The sequence below is a fragment of the Tupaia chinensis genome, unplaced genomic scaffold (genome assembly GCF_000334495.1).
Source record: "Tupaia chinensis unplaced genomic scaffold, TupChi_1.0 Scaffold000292_1, whole genome shotgun sequence".
NCBI lineage: Eukaryota > Metazoa > Chordata > Mammalia > Scandentia > Tupaiidae > Tupaia > Tupaia belangeri.
In genome coordinates this window covers 2,637,355-2,660,081 of record NW_006159777.1, presented here as the reverse complement: position 1 = coordinate 2,660,081, position 22,727 = coordinate 2,637,355, and the positions used below count along the sequence as shown (strand labels likewise).

Genomic DNA, 22,727 nt, shown 5'->3' with positions numbered 1-22,727 from the left:
AGATGGGGACACTCAGCCTCTACATCCTTAGGAAAAGGTCGGCAGTTCTTCTCAGAGAAAGTTTAAAACGACTCTCCTTTGGGGCCAGCAGGTGGCATGGTGGTTAAAAGCGCTAGTTAATCCCACATGGCTGACCACAGTTCAAGTCCCGGGCCTGGCAGCTTACTTTCTCACTTTCCCTCTCTCTCTCACTCTGTCCCTCTGTGGTCAAATTAGAAAATAAATAAAGTTAAATAAAATAATTCTTAAAAAAAAAAAAAAACAACTCTCCTTTAAGAAACGAGATCCTGGGACCAGCAGATGGCATAATGGTTATGCTGCTGGACTCCCACATGGTCAACTGCAGTTCGAATCCTGGACCTGGTGACTTAAAACTCATGCTGGGCACATGTGTGTATGTGTCCCAAATCCCAAGAGAATGGGGAAGAGATTGCGGCATGGCCACCCACCCCCTCGCCACCCCCGGGATGAGTTCTTGCTTTCTCTCTCTCTGGTGAGGGCACATGCCCTATAGCAAAAAAAAAAAAAGCCTCTGGAAAACAAAGAAACCAGATCCTGATGTGAAGGGCACATCAGTTCCTACCTATGTAACGTCACTCCACCTCCCTGCAGTACTGCCCTCCTTCCCCGAGGGCCGCACAGCCCAGTGCCCGAGACCGTGCTGCTGGGACCGGGGCCAGAAGGCTCCCGGCTTCTCTTCCAGCTCTCACTCCGGCGAGCACAGATTAAGACCCGGCTTCCAGCTAGGTGGCCAGGCACTCTGATGGCAGAGCGAGCACCTCTAACGGGGAGAAAGGACCTGACACGACGGCGGAGGGCCGTGGGGTTTTCAAGACCACACCGCTAAGGTGCTGGCCCTCTGTAACATGCAACCCACTTGAAGTCCTCATCTGCACTCAGGGAGGGATTCTGCCTGGCTGCGTTTCCGGGTGCATAGCACACACCCCTCACTCCCAATGCCCTGCAAGGGCTGGGTTGGGACCCTCCTTGTCAGGTGCTACAGGGGCTTTGCCAGCAGGTTCCTAGAAGGCAGGTGGCACAGGGGGGACTCACTTGAGCCAGCTCCTCACTGGCTGGCGGGTGGGTGGGGTAGGGTACTGTCCAACTTCCTGCCAAAGGAAGCCAGAAATGGTATTGGCCACAGAAAACTAAGCTGTCCCTCAACGACTTGGGAGAATCGTTAAAAATGCCCACTCATGGTACCAGCAGTTGGCATAATGGCTATGTTGCTGGGTTCCCACGTAGTCAACCGTGGTTCACGTCCTGGACCCGATGGATTGAAACTCATGCCGGGCGCGTGTGCGTGCGTGCCCAGGATCCCGAGAGGAGAATGGAGAAGGGATCGTGGCGTGTTTTTCCCCCCCCCCCCCCCCCTAGGTGCTTTCTCACTTTCTGTCTGTCTCTGTCTGGCGAGTGCACATGCCCTATAGCAAAAACCCTTCCAAAAAAAAATCATTGAATGGATGAGAACGAGTCTTAAAATTCACCCTCTTCCTCTCGAAACTTAATTCACTACAAGAGCCCCAGTGGCTGTTCAGTCAATAAAGCGTGACTCTGGAGAGGGCTGGAGCAGCAAACAGTGCACTGAGCACTCCGGAAGCAGGGCCACCAGACCTGCATGGGCAGGTGCTGCCGTGTGATCCCGGTGGCGTCTGAGAAGGCCCTGGGTTTGCATCCCAGGCCTGCCTGAACGTGCTGGGGAGGGGGGCTGTGGGGCTGTGGGAGGGTCGTGGCACAGAGACCCTGTGGAGGGTGCCCCTCTCGGTCAGGGAGGAAATGTAAAAGTTTAAATAAAAACCATGCTTCCTCTATTGGCCTCCTCCATACCCACACCCCTGCCAATCAGGGGAGGGTGCCTGTGGGGCCTTTACACTTAGGCCTCGCTCCTTCCTCGGCCAGGAGACGGCCTGTGTTGCCTGCTACACCCTCTAGGCTGTACATGCTCAATGTGTTCTTCCAGCAGCTTCTTTCATCCACTCGGTCGCAGCCCACACCAGCAATTCCTCCTGGCCAGCATTAAATAACAGCAGCAGAAAAGCTTATTCCATAAAACATTAATAAGATATTTTAATGAGAAACAAAAACAAATCTTAGTTTCATGTTTCTATCCAAAGACACTCAAAACTAGGTTTTCTCTGCCCATCCATTCTAACTGCAACTTTATTTGTGACCATGTAATAAAGGCCAGTTTAAAGATTTTTTTTAAAAAAAGTTTAAACCTTTTTTAAAAAGATTAAACAATCAGGCTAGCAAAAAGGTACTCAATACATACTTTCCTTATATCAAACAAGCTAATATTTCGGTACAATATAACTATACAGAATATATACAATACACAAATGTTCACAAAGCAAACACTAGAGGCTCAGAACAGATCTGAAAAAACATGGTATTCACATTGATTACAATAACTCTAAAAATGATTGTAACGTTGAAACGGCACTTAGTTTACAAAAAGTCACAAAAATATATGTGTGTGTGTGTGTGTGTGTGTATAGTCACCAAAAACTATGGTTCTCATAAAATACTAATAGCCAGATACTAGTATATAAAACGTGAAGTTCTGACACTGTATACAACTTTAGAAATAAAACAAAACAAAATCCAAAACCATTTTTGTTACTGTCAAAAGTCAAACATGCCAAGTAACTTAGCTATGGCCACTGTCACCAAGTAAAGCCATACTTGAATGAGATGACAGCTAGACATGAAGCTGGTGAACGGGGACTGGTACGGTGAGAGCTGTACTAGTCCTAGGAGAGGAGAAGACAGAAACACCCGCCGAATGCAACTGAATTCACATTTTCTCCCCAGCATTGCCCTTCCTCGAAGGAAGGTTCACAGAATGCCAGTGCCCAGGAAGGGCCGTAACCCGAGGACTGGCAGGGTCAGCGCCCAGCTCCCGTGCTGCCGGCTGTAGGCAGACGTAAAGCATGCATCGGCCAGACAAAACAACCGGCCGTCTGCCTGGAAGACCATGGGGCAGTTTTCCCCTCGGCTGGTCGCCCGAAAGTACTCCAGTTTTTAACGGAGCTAGATTCACATGTGAGCCCTGGAAGATACTGAGCTACTGTAGCAGCAAATATGAAATGACAGAAACAAAACCGAGTTCACGTAAAAATTCACTTCTGTCACATTACAACAGTACTCTCCCCTTCAGCTGTCTCCTGGAACTGACACCGACTCCTCCTACCACTGGGTTCGGGTCTATTTCCTGCATTACGCTGCTCTGGAAAAAGACACTTCCTAATCCTGGAAAAGTTTAAATTTACTCTAGAAATGGGAATACAGAAATTTTAAAGTAAAAAAAAAAAAAAGATCAGTTTTAAAAGTATCTTTCACAAATATATATATTTAAATATTAAAATAGGCTACCTAGGGTTTGGTCAGCGCCCACCCCCCGGGCTGCCGGCTGTAGGCAGACGTAAAGCATGCATCGGCCAGACAAAACAACCGGCCGTCTGCCTGGAAGACCATGGGGCAGTTTTCCCCTCGGCTGGTCGCCCGAAAGTACTCCAGTTTTTAACGGAGCTAGATTCACATGTGAGCCCTGGAAGATACTGAGCTACTGTAGCAGCAAATACGAAATGACAGAAACAAAACCGAGTTCACGTAAAAATTCACTTCTGTCACATTACAACAGTACTCTCCCCTTCAGCTGTCTCCTGGAACTGACACCGACTCCTCCTACCACTGGGTTCGGGTCTATTTCCTGCATTACGCTGCTCTGGAAAAAGACACTTCCTAATCCTGGAAAAGTTTAAATTTACTCTAGAAATGGGAATACAGAAATTTTAAAGTAAAAAAAAAAAAAAGATCAGTTTTAAAAGTATCTTTCACAAATATATATATTTAAATATTAAAATAGGCTACCTAGGGTTTTTATAAAATGGCTTTTGAAAAGCTAGCAGAGGCACAAAGAAGCCATGTACTACCCTCCCAGTTGGACGTAAGGTGCCGTAGGTGCCCTACGAAGAGGCAGGCAGGCTGGCTGCTGCGGTCGGGGCACCAATAACAACAGAATAATTAGATATATTATTGGGGCTTGGATCAAAATCAAATTTTACTCTATTAGGGATTGTTGCTTTTTTTAAAAAAATACCTTAAAATATAAGCATTAGAAGCCATCACTTTGTACAAGGAAGAAAACGAGTAAGGTTATGATATTACACCTTCCAACACCTGCCACTCACTCCAGGTACCTGGAAGACGGATAAGCAGTGCAACTTTCAAAACCTTGACGGGACACTCTCAGTATGAGAGACTTTACACAGCATTTGGCAACTTGAAAATTAAATTGGTAACTGAAATAGAAAGAAACCTCCTAGAAAAAACACACACAACCTAACCATAGAAAAAAGGCTCTCTCTAGAAAGCAGCTGTCTCCAAGAACTGCACTCGGGCTCCCTCGCAGCGCCCCAGCCCCACTGCTGCAGGGGAGCCCCCAGAGGAGAGGGCTCCGAGGCAGGAGGATGCGCCCTTCTTCAGCAGGGGATGACTTTGGTAACATCAACATTCAATTACAGGATAATTAAAAAAAAACTTGTTTAAATAAAATCTGGATACAGTTGAGACTGGCATTTAGGAAAACAAGGACAATCTATTGAGAATCACGACACTAACCCCTCAAACCATTAAGCAGCAATTTTATCAATAAGTCCTAAGAACCCAGCTCTGGGCTTTATGCTTAATTAGCCAAATTAGTTAAATTGAAAAAGAAAGGAAAAAAAAATCAATCTAATTTTCGAAACCAGGCACTTCAAACTAAAAAATGTTTAGGTTTTGGGCTGGCCCCACACCCCACAGCCCAGCAGTTAAGGGGGCCACATTCTACATGGCTGACCGCAGACCCAATCCTGGCCCAGCAGCTTGAAAGACCTGCCAGGCATGCAGGGGACCTGCAGGGGATGTGTGTGCACCCCAATCCTGACAGGGCAGAGAAACAATAGACAAAGGCCGTGGTCCGGGGGCGCTTTCTCCTGCCCCTCTCCACTGTCTCTCTTGGGAGTGCATGTGCCTTCTTGCAATTAGAAACAAATTCAGGCTTAAGAATTTTTAAAGGTTTTTGTCTTCAGTTCATGGTGTGTACTCTCAAGTCATCTGAGTATCAGGACACAGAATGTGGCATTTGTGGAAGCTGACATCCCACCCCAAGGAAAGGTGGAGCTCGGCAGCCGGCCGCATCCAGGCAGTTTCATCTTTCCCACTGCGCAACCAAGTTGCCAACACCGGCTGAGATCCCTGCAGGGCTCATGTGAAGATGTGGAACTATTTTTTATCTACATGAAAATATAAACGTCACGCTACGGTGGAAATATCTGTTAGTTTGGTATAAAGAAATAGAAAGTGGGCCTAGTGGTGGTACTGGTATTCCGTGTTTTTCTTCCATATCTGACAGCCTCCTCTCTCAAACGAGATGACAACGACCTACCTTTATCTGTTTACCTGTATTCTAAAGGGAAACACCCAGAGTGTTCCTTAGTTGGGCCCAGGATGGGTTCAACCCACCTCAGTTTAATCTGAGCGATTATTGCTTCTGGTTAACTCATCTTCCTGAGGGTCATCCAAATAAAAATGCCCTACGTGACCGAGTTCTGTTAAGCAAAAATGAAACTGAAAGATAAAAACAGGTCTGGGCAGAGCCAGCAGGTGGCGTGGTGGTTAAGGTGCTAGACTCCCATGTGGCCAAGTGCAGTTTGAGTCTCAGACCCAGACCCAGACCCAGACCCAGCGGTTTGAAAATCGTGCCAGGTGCGAGTGCGTGTGTGCCCAAAATCCCAGAAGGGAGGAGAAGGGACTGCAGTGTGGCCATCCTCTCGGGGGTGATTTCTCACTTTCCTTCGGTCTCTCTCCAACGAGCACAGATGCTCTATGGCAAAATCCTAAAACCAAAAACCAGAACAAAACAAAAACAAGTATAGGCGAAGTAAGAAGCCACGTAAATTGAGATGATATTAGTTCGAAGCAGTGTGAGTGTGCTCTAAGAATCCCTTCTGGACACTCACCATGACAGAGCTGTGCATCGCTGCAATTCTGATCCACTACTTCAAAATACATCCTTCTCTCAGTAACTTTCACACCGTAAATGCACTGTAAATAAAGGACCCTATGTCAATAACTTAGAGCGAAAGTCACATTCATTACCCTCGAGCGACTTTGTGTCTGTCTCATCCACATGTGAACTGTCCTAGCTCTCTCTCCAGTTAATATCAGTATCTAGAAAATCAGCCATTCTAACAGAGCAATTACCACATGAAAGTTTGTCATTCTCATGTTCACCAATTCCAGAAATCTCAAAGCCTCGCTCACTGAAATACTCCAATTCTAGAACTGCTCATTCTCCGAGTGACGAGAATGACACTGTAGCAAAGAGCTGCTGTCACCCTGCAGGACGACGAGCTTCCTGGGTCTCCAGAGATGCCTGAAACACGATCTGAGAACTTTCGAAATAGCTAAGTGGCCTCTATGAGAGTAAGAGAATAAAAATAAGGAAAGATACCAAAAGTCTGTGAGATTTAGTGGTACAGCATCCCAAGGTTGCCACAGAGCACTTTAGAGCCTGGGAGAGTCTGGCTCAGTCGTTAGAAGGTAACTTGAGTCACCAGTAGATGAAGCACTTCAGATGTGCTGACTAGTCTACTCCATTTGGTCTAGTGTTTGAACAAAAAGGATTTTTTCTTTTTTCTTTTTTTTTGGTTTAAGACCAAGGGACATGTGTCATAACATGGAACCTAACTCCTCTAAGCCATAATGGTTGCTGAAATACTCAAATGACTGAATGAGGCTTTAAAATATTTTGGTGTATTTTGTCTCACTGAAATTAGGAACTTAAAATGCAAGCACAAAAAGCCCATTAAGCCTTTGCTTCTGAACTGGCAGAACTACTGACATGCCAGATGCTTCCACTGTTAGAATATCCCTTGAGTATGAAAAGAGGGACAGCAGGGGCTTCCTCATCTAGGTCCATGGGTAAACATCTCGGTTCACCTCCAAAGTATATCACACCTATTTGGCAGTTAAAAACTGAAAATAAAAGCTCTTCTTGTATAAAAATGCTTGATTTAAAAAAGGCAATTCATTCTGTATTCTAAAATTTAAGCCCTTTAAATATCACAAAGTTACCCTCTCGGGCCTTAAGAAAGATAGCTATGGTTAAATATTCTAAACTGGACGCTTTTATGCTTAGTTATACTGGTCATTGCTAGTGATGGGATGATGAAACTGGCTTTCACCTCTGCAATGTTTTCCATGTTATATGGGTAAAATGATACATCCAGGCATCTCTCTCAGATGAACTTTAAATAAATCTAAATACTCCTATATATACAATAATCCCTTGCAGCTTTGTTTCCGAAAAACAGATCTATAATTAACATCCTTAAACCATGTTCAAGAAAGATGCAATGCCTTGCTGAAATAGAAAAAGGTCTTTGTTCGGGTCACGCTATGTTCAATGCTGGCTCGTAACCCTGCTGAGACGAGGTCTGGGCATGGACAACTAACCTGACGTGCATTTCACAGTATATTCACATTTCCCAGAAAACCTCAAAATTGGTGCCATTTGTAATCACCAGTGAAAACCTAGTTTCTACATGAGAAAGAAAACCCAGGATTGGGTAATCCTTCATTTTGAGAGCATGGTCGGAATACCTCAGAGCTGCCAAATTTGTGCAGTGCTCTCTTAATGGAGAGCTCTCAGAGAGAAGACAAGTCAAAGCACTTATGACCAAGAAACTTGGCAACAATTCTGCATTTCTTTTCCTTATTATTTCCCTTATCTCCTGTTTTATTTTTATTTTTTCTGTTCTCTGAAAACAAAACAAAACAATACACCACCACTCTGGAAACTCTGGCAATGACAATTCCTGGTCGTAGCTTCACCTATACTCCATGTTGCCTGATTGAACTCCGAAACTCATCTAATGGTAGGCATGACGGGTTTCAAACTCTACTGTGACACTAAAGAAAAGTTCCCAAACTCCCCAGCTTATACATGGGGGCACTGTAACAAGCCTCGGAGTCTGCTGGAGGAAGTAACTCCACCCCATCAGTCAAGAAGCCTAAGTGCTGGAAGTCCATCTTCCCCGTAGGTGCGAATTTCCGTGAAGATAATGCACCCGCGTGTGGAACACATGGGAAATACAGGCTCGAGAGGGAAAGAATTGGAAATAAATTAAGGACAGCAAAATACATGTAGAAATGGGAAAAACCTCCACCCCAGAAATCCTAATGAGTTTCCTTTGTTATTTCCTACGTGCTGGGGACAGAAGTGATAGAAATAGCCTGTAAAAAAGACCAGTTAAATCACTATACTTTAAACACATTTTTAGTAAGGTCTAGCACCTGAACAAATTTAGATCTTATGTTTTGACTAAAAAAATAACTGTTTCTCCTTTCTAGTCCAATCAGGTGCTTTCATAATCATTAAACCTTGGATATAAAGATTTTTAAAAAAAACTACTTGGAAGTTCCTCATTCATGGACTCATGGATAGTTAGGATCAAGGTCAACAGGTGACATGTGCATCCTCGTCTAGGGCAGCAACACATTTCGGCCACGACACAGGAAGTTTCATTTTTTTAAGTAACAAAAAAAGGTAATACCCATTAACTGAAAGTTTTTAGTTAATTTTAATAATTTTCTCTTCTCAGATTTATGAGTCATAAACGATCATTGCATTGCCTCTTCTTTCTTTTACATTATTGCTTACATTGTGTGAAAACTATAGTAACTGCTTTTAATAAACTTGGCAATGTCTAAAAAATATTTGCATTGCCTCTTCTTTCTTTTACATTATTGCTTACATTGTGTGAAAACTATAGTAACTGCTTTTAATAAACTTGGCAATGTCTAAAAAATATTTGGGGACAAGGACACGTAATCACTGTCACAGGAGATTTTGTAAACAATCTTAGCTGGGTTAAGAACACAGCCTCAACAGACAATTCTTTATTTTGTCCAAAACAGCACAATAGAAACAGCCTCACAGTGCATAACCTCACATGTAAAATACAGACTATCTCCAGCAGTTTCCACGGACGTGGCGGCACACTGGTCTGGGCGCGAACAGTGCGATGGGGCACGGGGAGACCCACCGGGCAGTGGTCTACTGAGCCAGCACTGCTGCTCCAAGACCAGGCAGCCATCGCTTTCAGTCAGCGAAGCAGTGCTCAGAGAGTTCTGCGAGGCCAGGACTGACATACAGACATACGTCACTCTCCGTCTTGGGCACTTCTTCCACAGCTGGACTACGGGCAGTCCTGGCTCTGCCTCTGGAGTGGCACTAGAGGGAACAGGAAATGCCTAGCCCATACCAAATTCTCACCAAGGAAAACCGTAACAAAAACGACAAAGCTTAAAAGAAGAGTTTACTGGATTTTAGAAGTATTCACGCCAGTAATTTTTAAGAATGCTCACCATAAATACTTCCAAAACAACAGGCTTTACAAAATATACAACATTCTGTGTGTAAGAGTAAACATCTCCTCAGGCCGTCTGTCAACCTTTGCTTCATAACCTGCTTCTCCGGTACCCTTCATCTCAGGAAAGACAATCGCCTTCTGAGTTCTTTTCCTAAAACGTGGTGTTAGCCTACTTTGAACACTGAAGAAGAAACTGGGATAGGGCAGCGGCTCTCCAGCCCCAGTTTCTGTTATGCTTCAACGTCATGCTACTGTGTACTTACAGAAGCGATCTCTCACTAGGAAAAATAAAATATCAGTTGTAGGGCTTACAAAGTAAAAGGGGGAAGTTCTTTCCCAAACCCTTTTTCTGTTTTAAAAATTAATGTAAATATACAAGACCAAGCACAGGCACTTTCCAAAAACCAAAAACGAAGCCAAGCCACACATTACTCAATGGTTATGGATGACAGCTCTGCCTTGGGGGTCCTCTCTGGCTGCCTCGGCACAAGCACTGGCCTTCGGCGGCTCAGGTGCATCTTCCTCCTTTTCTGTCAGCCCGCCGAGAGCCCCCAAGGGGAAAGCGCTCTCGCAGTTCTGGGTTGAGGAGACCTGTGAAATCACAGGCATCTGAACAGAGGAGCTGCTCTCCAAACCGTGTTCTCCAAGGTCGTACTGAACAAGGGTCTCTTCTTGCTCCTGGTTTAAGTAGTCCGGTACTAGGAAATCACTAGGTAAGAGGCAAAGGGGGAGCAGTTAATTTCCAAGCCAGTAACAGAGTAAGTTACTATTACAAGATTGGACCTGTAAGACAAGACTGGGACTTTTCCCTAATTCTTCAATGTACATTAAACTCAGAAACTTCAACTTATTAACCTTCCTAATATGAACCAAAGCCATCGTCAGGACCAAGTGTATTGTCTCTACACCGTCACGTAAGACCGACTGTGACTTCCTTTCTGGTTCTGAGGAGGTAAGTTCCTATAGACAAAACAAGTACTAAGTAGCAAGGGACACTTGAATAACTGAAGTGCTTAACTGTCCTTGGATTATACACCGAGAGGTGTACTACTCTAGAATCTTATTACTAACTGCATATGTTAGTTGAGAAACTAAGTCTTGACGCAAAAATGACCTTGTACATAATCTACTACATAAAGTTGAAAGTGTAGAAAATAATTTCTGTATACCCTGCAGTTAGATGTGGTTTATGAAAATAGTGTAGATTGTCTGTGGGTCAGAGTCTGAATGAGCGGCTTGAGACAGTTATACGCCAGTCCTCAGAAGGTAACCACTGACACCACAGCAATGTGAGCAGACAGGCCAGCACTTAGATAGCAGGCACTTTCCGCTAGTGGGATCAGAACAGATTTTTAGTTCCGTCTCTATGTTTCTGTGTTTTCCACTATGAGCATTTTTTGGTAGTTAAAATAATAAACATGAAATAGCTTACTGGGTATTCTATTTATTTACTTATTTATTTTTGCTCTAGTATGCTCACCAGAGAGGGGAAGTGAGAAATCACCCCCACACACACACACAGAGGTGGGGACGACTGCCGTGCTGCTGTGGCCATCATCCCCTCCCCTACTCTCCTTTTGGGATCTGGCGCACACGCACATGAGCCCGGCGTATTTTCAAGCCACTGGCAACTCTGCACCAGCCATGTGGGATCCAGTGCCTTAACCCCCATGCCAGCTTCTGGCCCTAGCCCTAGGTGTTTTACATGGATCTTTATTACTGGATGACGTTCATTATACTAGACTACCAGTGACTCATACATTTCATAAGGTTATTTTATAATTTGATTGTTCAGTATTAGTGAAAAAAAAAGTCAAAATCTGCTCAACTGAAAATGACCTAAGATATTTTCCAAAACAGTCGCCAGGTATTAGGAGGATGTAGGACTTGTACAGGGAAGACATGGAGAGTGGGAGTGGTTCACTGGAACACTCCAGTCCTGAACAAAAGAGGCTAAATGGGACTATAACTGGGCTCGATGATCTGACAACCACACATCTCCAATACTAAAACCTATGTTAAATATATCTGGGGTCGCCTATGGCTTGGGGGTTAAGGGAGCTGAATCTCACTGCCAATCTCACGGTTTTCAGTCTTAGTCTGCTGGCTTAACAAATCATACTAGGTGAGTGAGTGTCAAAAACCCCGAAAGGAGGGGACACTGGAGGAAGATGGAATGCAGTGCAACCATCCCGTTGGGGGCATGTTTTCTCCCATCTCCCTTTGGTAAGCATATGTTTACATTTTAACTGCCAGAGGGCGAAGCACTGTCAGAGACAGAGGGAGAATGAGAAAGCACCCCAGTGGGGTGTGGCCCCCACTGTAACCCCTCTCCACTTCTCCATCTGGCTGGGATTCTGGACATGTGCAAACACGTGCTTGGTGTGTCTCAGGCTGCCAGGGGTCACCTCTATATTTTCTTTTCTTTTAAAAAAATTTTTATTTATTCATTCATTTATTTTTAAATTTTGACCAGAGAGAGAGAGAAGTGAGAAAGCAAGCCACCAGGTCTGGGACTTGAACCATGGTTGGTCATGTGGGAGTGTCCAGAGTCTTATCCACTACGTCACCTGCTGGCCCCCAACACCCTTATATTTTCTTTAGAGTTAACAAAATAAATGTCTAGATTAACAGGAAAACCAAAATCCATGCAGGAATAATTTGGAATTTATTGAAAATTCCAGTTTTATAAAGAAAGGTGATTTAAAATGTGAGGATTGGGCCAGCTCTGTGGTGCAGCAGTTACGTGCTCTGTATGCCCAAATCCTGACAGAACCAAGAAACAGAGACCGGAGAACTGCAGGACAGCTGTATCCCACTGGTGGGTGCGTGGGCTCTTTTTGTCTCTAGTGAGTGGATGGATCCTCCAGCAATAAAAAAAAAAAAAAAAAAAGGCAAGGATTTAGGGAGATTTCATTTTATAAGAAACTAAGGATTTCTAGAGGTAGGATAAAGCTTATAAAGTATTGAAAAAGCAGACAAAAGAACTGTATCTAGGGGAGATCTTAGAAACCATCTCATTTAAAACTTACATTTTATGTTTCTCTAAGTTTCAAGTGTCTTCATCTGTCAACAGTAATTAGAGGCAGAGTTAGAACTAAACCTGATTTCCTTCAATACTCTATAAATTAAAAAGGTAACTCTACTACAAGTTTTAAACGTTAAAAGCATGGTGCTCTAAACTGAAAGAAGATAGGAAAGACCTCGTTTGATCTAAAGAATTATAACCATGTAGTTGTTGTCAGAATTTCTTTCTTATTAGTAAATGGACACTCCTTTACACTGATTTTTTTTTTTTAAGTAGAGAAGTAGGGCTAGCAGGTAGCATGGTGGTTAAGGCAATGGATTTCCACATGGCCAATGGCAGCTCAAGTCCTGGACCTAGCAGCTTGAAAATCACTCTGGGTGTGTGTGCGTACATGCATGCCCCAAATCCTGAGAATAGAGAAGGGATCACAGCACGGCCATTCCCGAAGGGGTGATTCATCACTTTCCCTCTGGTGAGCATATGCACTCTATAGCGAGAAACATAAAAAAGAGAGGAGTGGTCAAGAATTGCACTAACATCAGAGTTTGAAGTAATTCAATTATCATTAAGTACCATCTGACGTGGCAAATTGTCCAATAAAATCTATTTAAGATCTACAATGAAATTAACCTTTTATTATTAAAAAAAAAAAATCAAGAGGATAAGTGGTCTACTTAAGTAGGAAAATACTTTGAATACCAACTATATAAATATTTATAATTGTATATACTTAGAAGATTCAGCAAAATAATATCAGATTAAGAGATAAGAGTATGGACAGTGGGAATTTAAAGTGAATGCGATGCATTAGCTGGCAATCTGATTTAAAAAACCACCGCAGGCTGCCCTACAAGCAGGAGAGAGAGTTTAGAGAGCAGTTTCCTGGCTGGGTTCCCGTCGTGCACCTCACCTGCTCTGGAAGTAGTTTGCTAGCTCTGATGCTTCATGGTTCAGACTCCTCAGGTGCACGATTAAATTTCCAGAGTTGGTGAACATGGCGCCACATGTTTTGCACTCGTAAATCCGAGGCTTGCGGATAATGTGCCGGGAAACCCTCATGTGGTGTTTATATTCCCCGAAGGAAGTGAAAGTGGCACTACATATCTGGCACCGGAAACAGCGTTTACCTTCATGCTTTAGGCGATGCATCTTTAGTGAGTAAGCCCTGGTGAACTTTTTCCCACAGCGGTCACACTGAAATGGTTTAATTCCTACAAAACAAACCAAAACAAAACATCTAAAAAACCACAAATTGGAAGATCATAAAACCTCACACATTTTTGTACTCTAACTTGGCAGCAATAGATAATCTGAAATGACAAAAACCACCAGCAAACACTTATTTGAATGCAGCATTTCAGAAAAGGAGCAAAATGCATGGAAAGTCAGTAGTGCAGGCCAGGAAGGAAGAGACTAGGTAACATAGGCTGCAACTGGTTTTGAGTATTCTGAACAGTCTACCCCATAGACTTGGGGATACGACTTAATCACAGCACTTAGACAGAACCACCCTCTGCGACAGCACTTACTGCCTCGCTGCACTGCTCAGAACAAGGCATGGAAGCGATCAGTGCCCACTCCCATGCTCCCTACTCAGAAAAAAGGGAAGAAAGAGGAAAACCTGGACGCAGTAACCATGACAGAACCATCATGTGATGGACTGTCATTCTGGCTAGCTTGCAATGTCATACTGATAGACATTAGTAAGGGAATTACAAGCGTACTAATAGTCTCTTCAAGTTCATTATCAGAGTTTTGGGAAAAAAAGAAAGAAAAATTATTTTAAAACACCATCTATAGATTTAACTAAGTCACAGAGAACTGGCGTTAAGACAAGACTATTGGACTTATCTACAAAGGGAAAGTAAGGCCCTGAAAACAGCAATGACCTTTGACCCATCAGAGGTCAGTGTTCAACCCACAATAATCCTGTCACCTTCATGTGATCACAGAAGTTGAATTTCAAGTCTGTTCCGCACTTTTCCCCAGATATCTACTATGGCACCGCGCTCCCATGGTGTACCCTAAGCGCTGACCCCTGTGGTGTACCCTATAGCACTGACTCCCGTGGTGTACCCTAAGCGCCGACCCCCACGTTGTACCTAAGCACCAAACCCCATGGTGTACCCTATAGCACTGACCCCCGTGGTGTACCCTATGGCACTGACCCTCGTGGTGTACCCTAAGCACTGCACTCCCGTGGTGTACCCTAAGCGCCGACCCCCGTGGTGTACCCTATAGCACTGACCCCTGTGGTGTACCCTAAGTGCCAACCCCTGTGGTGTACCCTAACTGCCGACCCCCATGGTGTACCCTAAGCACTAACTCCCGTGGCGTACCCTAAGCACTGCACTCTCGCGGTAGTATCCTACAGCACTACAAACCTGACTGATCAGGACACAGAGGAATTTAGGACTGTCAAATTAAAATTAAGAACAAAATATTAAAATTAAAGAAAACTTGGAAATAACTTCAAACTATAAAGTTACAAGAAGAATGCTACAAACATTCACATATACTCTTGACCCCATCTGCTTACTATCTGTGTTCATACTTTTTTAATCTCATATGTAAATGCACACCTCATATGCCCATGTTTTTCTTTACATATTACATACTACTGCTAAGTGTTAACTAGAAGACTTCTCCTGTGGCAAATGTTGGGTCATCGGGAAAGTCATGATGCATTTTTCTGCATTCTGTGCAAAAATGCATCCCTACTTCTCGGACGACCCAATCTGTTAAGCAAACAGCTTTCTGACCACAGACCCTTTCAGGCACAGACCTAAGCTACTCTGCTCTCACCTGACTTCTCACAGTATTCTTCCTCTTCTAATGCGAACACACCTGCATTTAAATGTTAGCTGGGACCCCGTAATGAAGTGCCTGCGAGCGCTCACTTACGACGTTACCTGAGTGGATGAGCATGTGCTGCTTCAGGTTCTGAATGCGGGTGAATCGCACCCCACAGGTTGGACATTGGAAAGGCCTGTCTGGGCCGTTTGGACTTGGTCGTTCTGTACTGCTGGTGGAAGGAGCAATGTAGAGTTGGTAGGGATACTGAACATTTTCCAATCTAAAAAAACAGACCAAAGAAGGCAAGCAGGCTCTAATTTTTAAGTTGAATAAACATTTCTGCAGGTCATCGTTAAATAAGCACAAAATAGCACACTTTAAAACTTCTTCAGACAGTTAACTGTTTGGACACAAGTCTCACTCATCATCCTATGAAAAAGGCATGGCCCAGCACTGCCAGCATCTTAAACAAAGCATGAACATGTGACCACAGGACACAGACCATAAGCTCTTTTCCACAGGATAGCCTTGACCTAGCCTGTCCCTTTCTACTTCTGCTTTTTAGCCCAGGCCCTCAGCAATGAACATCGGAGAAAATAACTCTTTTCAGCTCCACAACTCCCTCTAATTCACCTTCCTCACCATATTACAGTATCTGCTCTGATTCAGCCAGTCCCTGGTCTAAATCCTGCAATGGCTGTTTCCTCGGAAAAAAGTTTGAACACCTGTGCAAGGTTCACGTGTCAGCCTTGTCATGCACAGAACTCTGCACCCCCTTCGAGCCTCACTTCTCCCCACACGAGCTCCACACCAGACAGTCCCTTCCCTGTGCCGTAATCTCTTTATGCCATGCCTTTGCACGATTGGTATTCTCTACTTGCCTCCCTTCTTCACCTTGCTAAGGCCTACTCTTTTTACAAAATGTAGTTTTAAAAATCCACATTTTCCTTGTGGAAGCCCTTGTTGGTATGCCAGTGGTTTAGGATGGTTCCCTCTTATGCAAAGCAACAGAGCTCTCTACAGATCACTCACAATTTTCTGCTTGTCTATCTTCAACATTCTCCTCCCCTAAAACCAACTGAGCTCAAGGGGAAGGGGCACACATTCTGTCTCGACCTCCCTACTGCTCAACAGTCTCCAACACAGATGGCCTGATTCATACTGGAAATGATGGGATCTGAGGATCTCATTTCTGCTGGCTTATGCTTTCATTAACTCATCCAAATGGCTCTGGTCCATAATATCCTCAACAATAGGATCGGGAACCAGCAGTTAGTGTAATGGCTATGTCGCTGGACTCCCACGTAGTCGACTGTGGTTCGCGTCCCGGACCTGGTGGCTTAAAACTCACGCTGGGCGCGTGTGCGTGCGTGCCCAAGATCCCGAGAGGAGAATGGAAGAGAAGGGATTGCGACGTGACCATCCTCCCTGGGGGGGTGATTTCTTGCCTTCTGTCTCTTATTTCTCTCTCTGTCTGTCTGGCAAGCGCACGCGCCCTATAGCAAAAAATCTCTCCAAAAAAAAAAGGATGTTATGTTTGGGTCCCTTGAATCCAAGTTTTCAATAAAAACAATTCTGAAGACCTTTCTGGACTCTCCATCAAGGGGAATTCAATCATTCAGTGGAGTTCATATTCAGTGGTGAGAGAAAAATAATGAAAAACACCATCAGAAAACGGAGTTAAAATGAGGATCCAATAGTGATTGGGTGATGCTTTAGATCAGTGGTCAGGAGAGGCCCTGAGACTTGATCCCAAGGTCAAGGTACCAGCAGCATGAGCATCAAGGAGAAGGCACTTCAGGTGGAGACAAGTCCTACAGTGACAGAAAGGCCTAAAGGCAGGAGCGAGCATGGGCACCTCAGGAACAGAGCGCAGGCCAAGGTGGTGAGAGGGAAGAGAGTCTGAATGGAGTCCAACAGAAGCCCCGCAGTGGAGGTTCTAGAAGGCATAGTAAGTTGATCAGATTTTCACTATGAATGGAGACTATTAACAATCTATAGTTTAAGATAGTGTTACAATGTGACTTAATAAAGAAAAAAAATGCCTTCAGCTGCTCCATGGAAAAGGACTTAGAGCAGGGGAGGAATGAACTTGGGTTAGTTTTGAAGGCTACTACAGTGGTCAAAGCACAAGATGATGGTGACTTAGGGTAGGGTGGCCCTATAGCACAGAGAGGGAAAGTGGACAGACTCAAGAGCTCTGCTGGGAGTAGGACTTGCAATTTGAGTCCTGGATCCGGCAGCTTAAAAATCATGCTGGCCGTGTGTGTGGGCCCGCTCAAGATTCCAGGAGGAGAATGGAGAAGAGACTGTGGAAGTGGCCATCCCCCAGAGGCTGATTTCTCACCTTCCCTCTCGCTGTCTCTGTCTGCCTCTCTCTCCAGTGAGCACATGCACCCTAAGGCAAAAACTTAAAAAAAAAAAATTACAAATGGGGAGAGAAAATAGGGAGTGGTGAAGGAAGCGAGACTGCAGAGATTTTGCTTGAGAACCTGGGGTGGCTGCTGCTGCTCACTGAAATGGGAAGAAAACAGGAGAAGCGGAACCCTGATGGGGAGTCAGAAATTGAGAGTTCTGGCTAGACCTTGTGGAGTCTGACACGCCCCTCATCCATGTGTGTGGGAATGTAAGCACGAAGGTTTGATGTGATGATGACTACTGGAAAATTCCAGTTCTGTAGTTCGGTTTCTGGCAAACTCGACTTAGAGCAGACCGGAGAATAAATACCGAGGCTTTGCAGACACCATGCAGTCTGCCATCCACACCGTATGTAAATGAATGAGCCTGGCTGTGTTCCAATAACACCTGACCTGCAGATAACAGTGGTGGGCTGAACCTGGCTGCGGTCCAGTCTGCCAACCCTTGGTACAGGTACCGTTCTGAAGCACTGGCCTAGGTGAGAAACTTACACAGGTGGTCCAATCAACAATGCGAGATGCTACCTCGTTTTTCTCGAAAGCATACTCAACTGAGGTCCCAGTGAACTTCGTACACAATTCTAAGGTAAATCCCTGAACCAGGAGTTGTCAGCACCACCCTTATTGTCAGGAAAGTCATCCTGTGTTAATACTGACCGGTCATCCTCATCCGCATGGGCGTTAGTGCTGGAAGTGCTCTGAAGTGTAGGCAACCCCTCGGTGACACCTTCATCTACTGAGCCTGTGAATAGAACAAAAAAACAAAAACGAGAGCAGCTGTCAACTCTATGGTGGAATAAGCCAAGATATTAACTGCAAGCTAAATATCCAAGTCTCGGATGTATATTGCTTAGTGTCTATACTGTCAATTATTAATCAAAAGGACAAGTGTTCTGTATTTTCCTTTGTTTGTTTGTTACTTACCAGAGAGAGGGAAAATGAGAAATTACTCCCCAGGGGGCATGGCCATGCTGCAATCCCCTTTCCTCCATTCTCCTCTAGGGATTTTGGGCATGCACACACACGTGCCCATTGTGATTTTTAAGCCACTGGGTCTGGGACTTGAATGGCAAAACTGGCCATGTGGATCCAGTGCCTTAGCCTCCATGCCATCTGTTGGCCATTTGTAAAATAAATCTTGGTATCATGAAAAAGTCTGGTCTGGCCCCATAGCCTGGCAGTTAAGAAAACCAGATCCCCAAGGAAGGACTGTGGAATGCTCATGCCTCATTGAGGAGGGTGCTTTCTCCCGCCCTCGCTGTCTTTCTCTGTAACTGAAAACATAGAAACAGCGAGTCCTCGTACCTTGATCACTTATGTCCAGAAAGTTCTGGCTATTCTCAGCCCTCGGCATTTCCACATACAGTTCAGAGTCAGCTTGCCGCATCCATGTGGTAGTAATCATTGTCTCCTCCCTTCCATTAGCTTGAAAATTACACAATACCTTGCTATTAATCAGTTACCTTAGAAATTAGACACATACTTATCAAAGTCTAAAATTAATCAAAACCTTTATTTCCTCCTGGATAATAGTATAAGGCTCTTAGAAGCTTTAACTCTATCCCTTATCCATTCCTATCCTACAACTTAAAACTTACTTTTTCACTTCTTTGACCTGATTAAGCCCCACAGATGAATTCCTTTATCTGAGTGATGTTTACTGCTATCTACTCACATATTTACCTCTTCCTATGCCCTTCATTCGATCTTGTACATGAGACCTTCCAATTGTGCTCATTTTGCCTGTCAGAAATCCACTCTTAAGAATTTTCTTTAGCAATGACTTATTGATAAAGAATTCTTTGTTTGAAAGTATATTTTACTTTCACTCTTAAAGGATATTTTCACTGTGTGTAGAAATCTAGATTGGCAGTTATTTTCTCCCAGCACACTGAGGACATCATTCTGCTATCTGTGATATCAAAAAGTCAGATACAGGGACCAGCAGTTAGCATAATGGCTATGTTGCTGGACTCCCATGTAGTCGACTACGGTTCGAGTCCTGGACCCAGTGGCTTAAAACTCATGCTGGGTGCGTGTGTGTGCGTGCCCAAGATACTGAGAGGAGAATGGAGGAGAAGGGACTGCAGTGTTGCCATCCCCCTGGGGGGTGACTTCTTGCTTTCTATCTCCCTTTGTCTGTCTGGTGAGCGCATGTGCCTATAGCAAAACAACAACAAAAAACCCCAAACAAACCTCTAAAAAAAAAAAAAAAAAAGTCAGATGTTCCGAGGCCAACAGCGGCATAGTGGATAAGGCACTATGCCCCACCACTCACCCCCACCCTCCCAGAGCTGACCATGCCTGAGTCTCAGGCTTGGAGGCTTTAAAATCACACTGGGTTTGTGTGTGTAAGTGCCCAGAATCCCAGAAGGAGAATAAAGAAGCGAATGAGGCGTGGTCATGACTTCTCTCACTTTTCTTCACTCTGGCGAGTGCAAGTGAACTGTAACAAAAAATTAAAAAAAAAAAAAAAAAAAAAAAGGTCAAATTTTTTATAGTAATTTGCTATTTTGCTGTGCCTACGTTTGTTTCTTTTGGATCTGCTGGCCTCTAGTGGAATGGTAAACTCTCTTCATCTCTTAGAATTCCATCAAGCCGATATCTGCACCTTTGTGTTCCACTGTGGTCTCGACGACCTCTTTGCAGCAGTCAGGTTATTTTTTCTAACTTATCTTCCGATTCCCTGACTCTCTCTTCTAAATCAACCCTGCTGTCAAAATGTTTGCTGAGATTGGGACCAGCAGTTAGCATAATGGCTATGTCGCTGGACTCCCACATAGCCGCAGTTAGAGTCCTGGACCCGGTGGTTTAAAACTCACGCTAGGTGCGTGTGCGTGCGTGCCCAAGATCCCGAGAGGAGAATGGAGTGTGGCTATCCCCCTGGGAGGTGATTTCTCACTTTCTATCTCTTTGTCTCTGTCTGGCGAGTGCATGTGCAATATAGCAAAGCCCTCTCCAAAAAAAAAAAAAAAAGTTTGCTGAGATTTTAATTTGGGTTACTTTTTTCTTTTTGAAGTCCTTTTTACCCCTTCAAATCTGTGCTATCACTTTGGACAGCTTACTGTTCTTGTGATCCCTGTTCAAGTCTGTGTACTGCTATGCAGCATGCATGTCTGTTTTACGGCTATGCCTGAAAGCTACGCCACTGATCACCGCTGCCTTGTTTCCCGTGTGCTCTGGTTATTTATTTCCTAATTTACTTCGTGTGTGTTTATTAACTGTCTTGTTTGTTGATGCAGTAGTGGCTACCCTTTACACTTATTTGTGGGACTGACTTGCTGAGGGTCAGGATGAACACTACACCTACTTCTGTTAGGTTCCTGGGGAGCCTGAGCCAAACCAACTCACTGAGCTTCCTTGGCCAAGGCACAAGGCATCAACAGGATGTCAACCTATAAGTGGGCTGGCTGGTGCCCACATGTCTCAGGGGTTTTCCTCGCTTTTTCCTTTTCTTCTAGTCTGCACTGCCAAGGCAGCTTTTTCTACCATCCCCTGGAGTCTGGAGGGCGGGGAAGAGGTTGTCCTCTGGGTCCCTCCTTAACCAGGGGAGCACCCGCTCCAAAACTTCACTTTCACATGCTCAGACTGGGATTGGACTTTGGCTCCCCTTGCTCTTATGAACCAAAGTCCGCTGTGTTTTGGCAAATGTCTTAAAGACAAAACTGGTTTTGGGACCAGTAGATGGCTTAATAGTTACGTCACTGGACTCCCACGTAGTTGACCGCAGTTTGAGTCCCAGACCCAGTGACTTAAAATGCACACCAGGAACACGTGCATGCATGCCCCGAATTCTGAGAGCAGAATGGAGGAGAAGGAATTCTGGCATGGCCATACCCCCCCAGGGGGTGATTTTTTGCTGTCTGTCCCTTTAGCGAGTACACGTGCCCTACAGCAAAAATCTCTTTGGCATAGTGGTTGCAGTGCTGTACTCCCACATGACAGACCACAGTTTGAGTCCTGGACCTGCTGGCTTGCTTTCTCACCACCCCCCTGACTCTCTCTGGTGAATTAAAAATGATAACAACAATAATAAATAATTAAAAAAAAAACAAAACAAAAGACAAAACTGGTTTTAGTGTCCTGATAATCTACTCACTCTGTGAGGCTTCTCCAAAAATTTAACCTAGCAATTCTTTTATCATCTTTCCAGTTTTTCAAATACCTTTAAGGTAACATTTAAAAAATCTAGAATTTGTTTTCTGTTGTGGGATAGTGAATGCAGACCACCCAGCCTGCTCTTGCTGGAGAATGAACGCTACCGATCTCTTTACTGTCTGCAATAAAGCCATGGTGTACCAAGTGAACAAATCTGAGCCTTCAAATGGTCCAGTCCCTTACTAGCAAACTCTTGGTTACCATATTATTTTCTTAAAAATATTTTTATTTTTCTTATTACTATTTAATTTGACCAGAGACAGAGAGAGAGAGAAAGGAAAAGTGAGAAAGGAAGTCACCCAGTCCGGGACTCAAACTGCAGTTGGCCATGTGGGAATCCAGCGCCTTTAACCACCACACCACCTGCCGGCCCTGGTTATCATATTTTAACAAAAATTAAAACACATTAACAGTTTGAATAATACCATGGATATGTGAACATTTAATAAGTAAACATCACTTATTAAGAGACACAATGGATGAAATTTCCTCCTCAGGAAAATTTACAATCCAGTATTTGTTTTCTCCTTTGGAACAGCCAAATTTGCTGACATTAGGAAACAAGTATATTTTCCACTTAAGTTTTTCAAAATACTAATCAAATCCCTTTTAAGGCACCCAAACTTACTTTAATCATCTGTGCTGGAACAGTTGTGACAGGGTTACATTTTGCCTTGCCGTCTTAGAATACTCACTATAATTTATTCCATTTCTTGAGAACTCGTGGCAACCGTCAAGGACAAGTTACCAGGCCGTGCTCTCTCACACGGAGACATGCAGAGCTCTCCCACAGTACACAGGGCACTCATCCTCAACTGCACCCACTCTTCCTGGCTCCCCATCCTACCCCCTACTGGTCCCTGATGGTATGTAGTCAGTCTTCTGCTGCTGGCCTGTTCTTCTTCT

At 44.2% G+C, this 22,727-nt stretch overlaps 1 protein-coding gene across 7 annotated transcripts in view; it reads right to left on the bottom strand.

Annotated features, from left to right (window-relative positions):
• Window positions 1-8,916: 8,916 nt before the first annotated feature.
• ZBTB44 (zinc finger and BTB domain containing 44) overlaps window positions 8,917-22,727 on the bottom strand; it is a 27,354-nt gene continuing 13,543 nt past the window's right edge. Inside the window, exons 3-7 of one of the 7 annotated variants that reach the window (XM_014588652.2) lie at window positions 18,969-19,088; window positions 18,321-18,405; window positions 15,363-15,475; window positions 13,361-13,661; window positions 8,917-10,131 (exon numbers count right to left, since the gene is read on the bottom strand). In XM_014588652.2, coding sequence (XP_014444138.1) covers window positions 9,855-10,131; window positions 13,361-13,661; window positions 15,363-15,475; window positions 18,321-18,405; window positions 18,969-19,088 — 896 coding nt within the window. In that variant the 3' untranslated portion in view covers window positions 8,917-9,854. Of the gene's footprint in view, window positions 10,132-13,360; window positions 13,662-15,362; window positions 15,527-18,320; window positions 18,406-18,968; window positions 19,089-22,727 lie in introns of all 7 variants that reach the window. The other 6 variants (XM_014588653.2, XM_006150637.3, XM_006150638.3 and 3 more) reach the window with 6 other exon arrangements.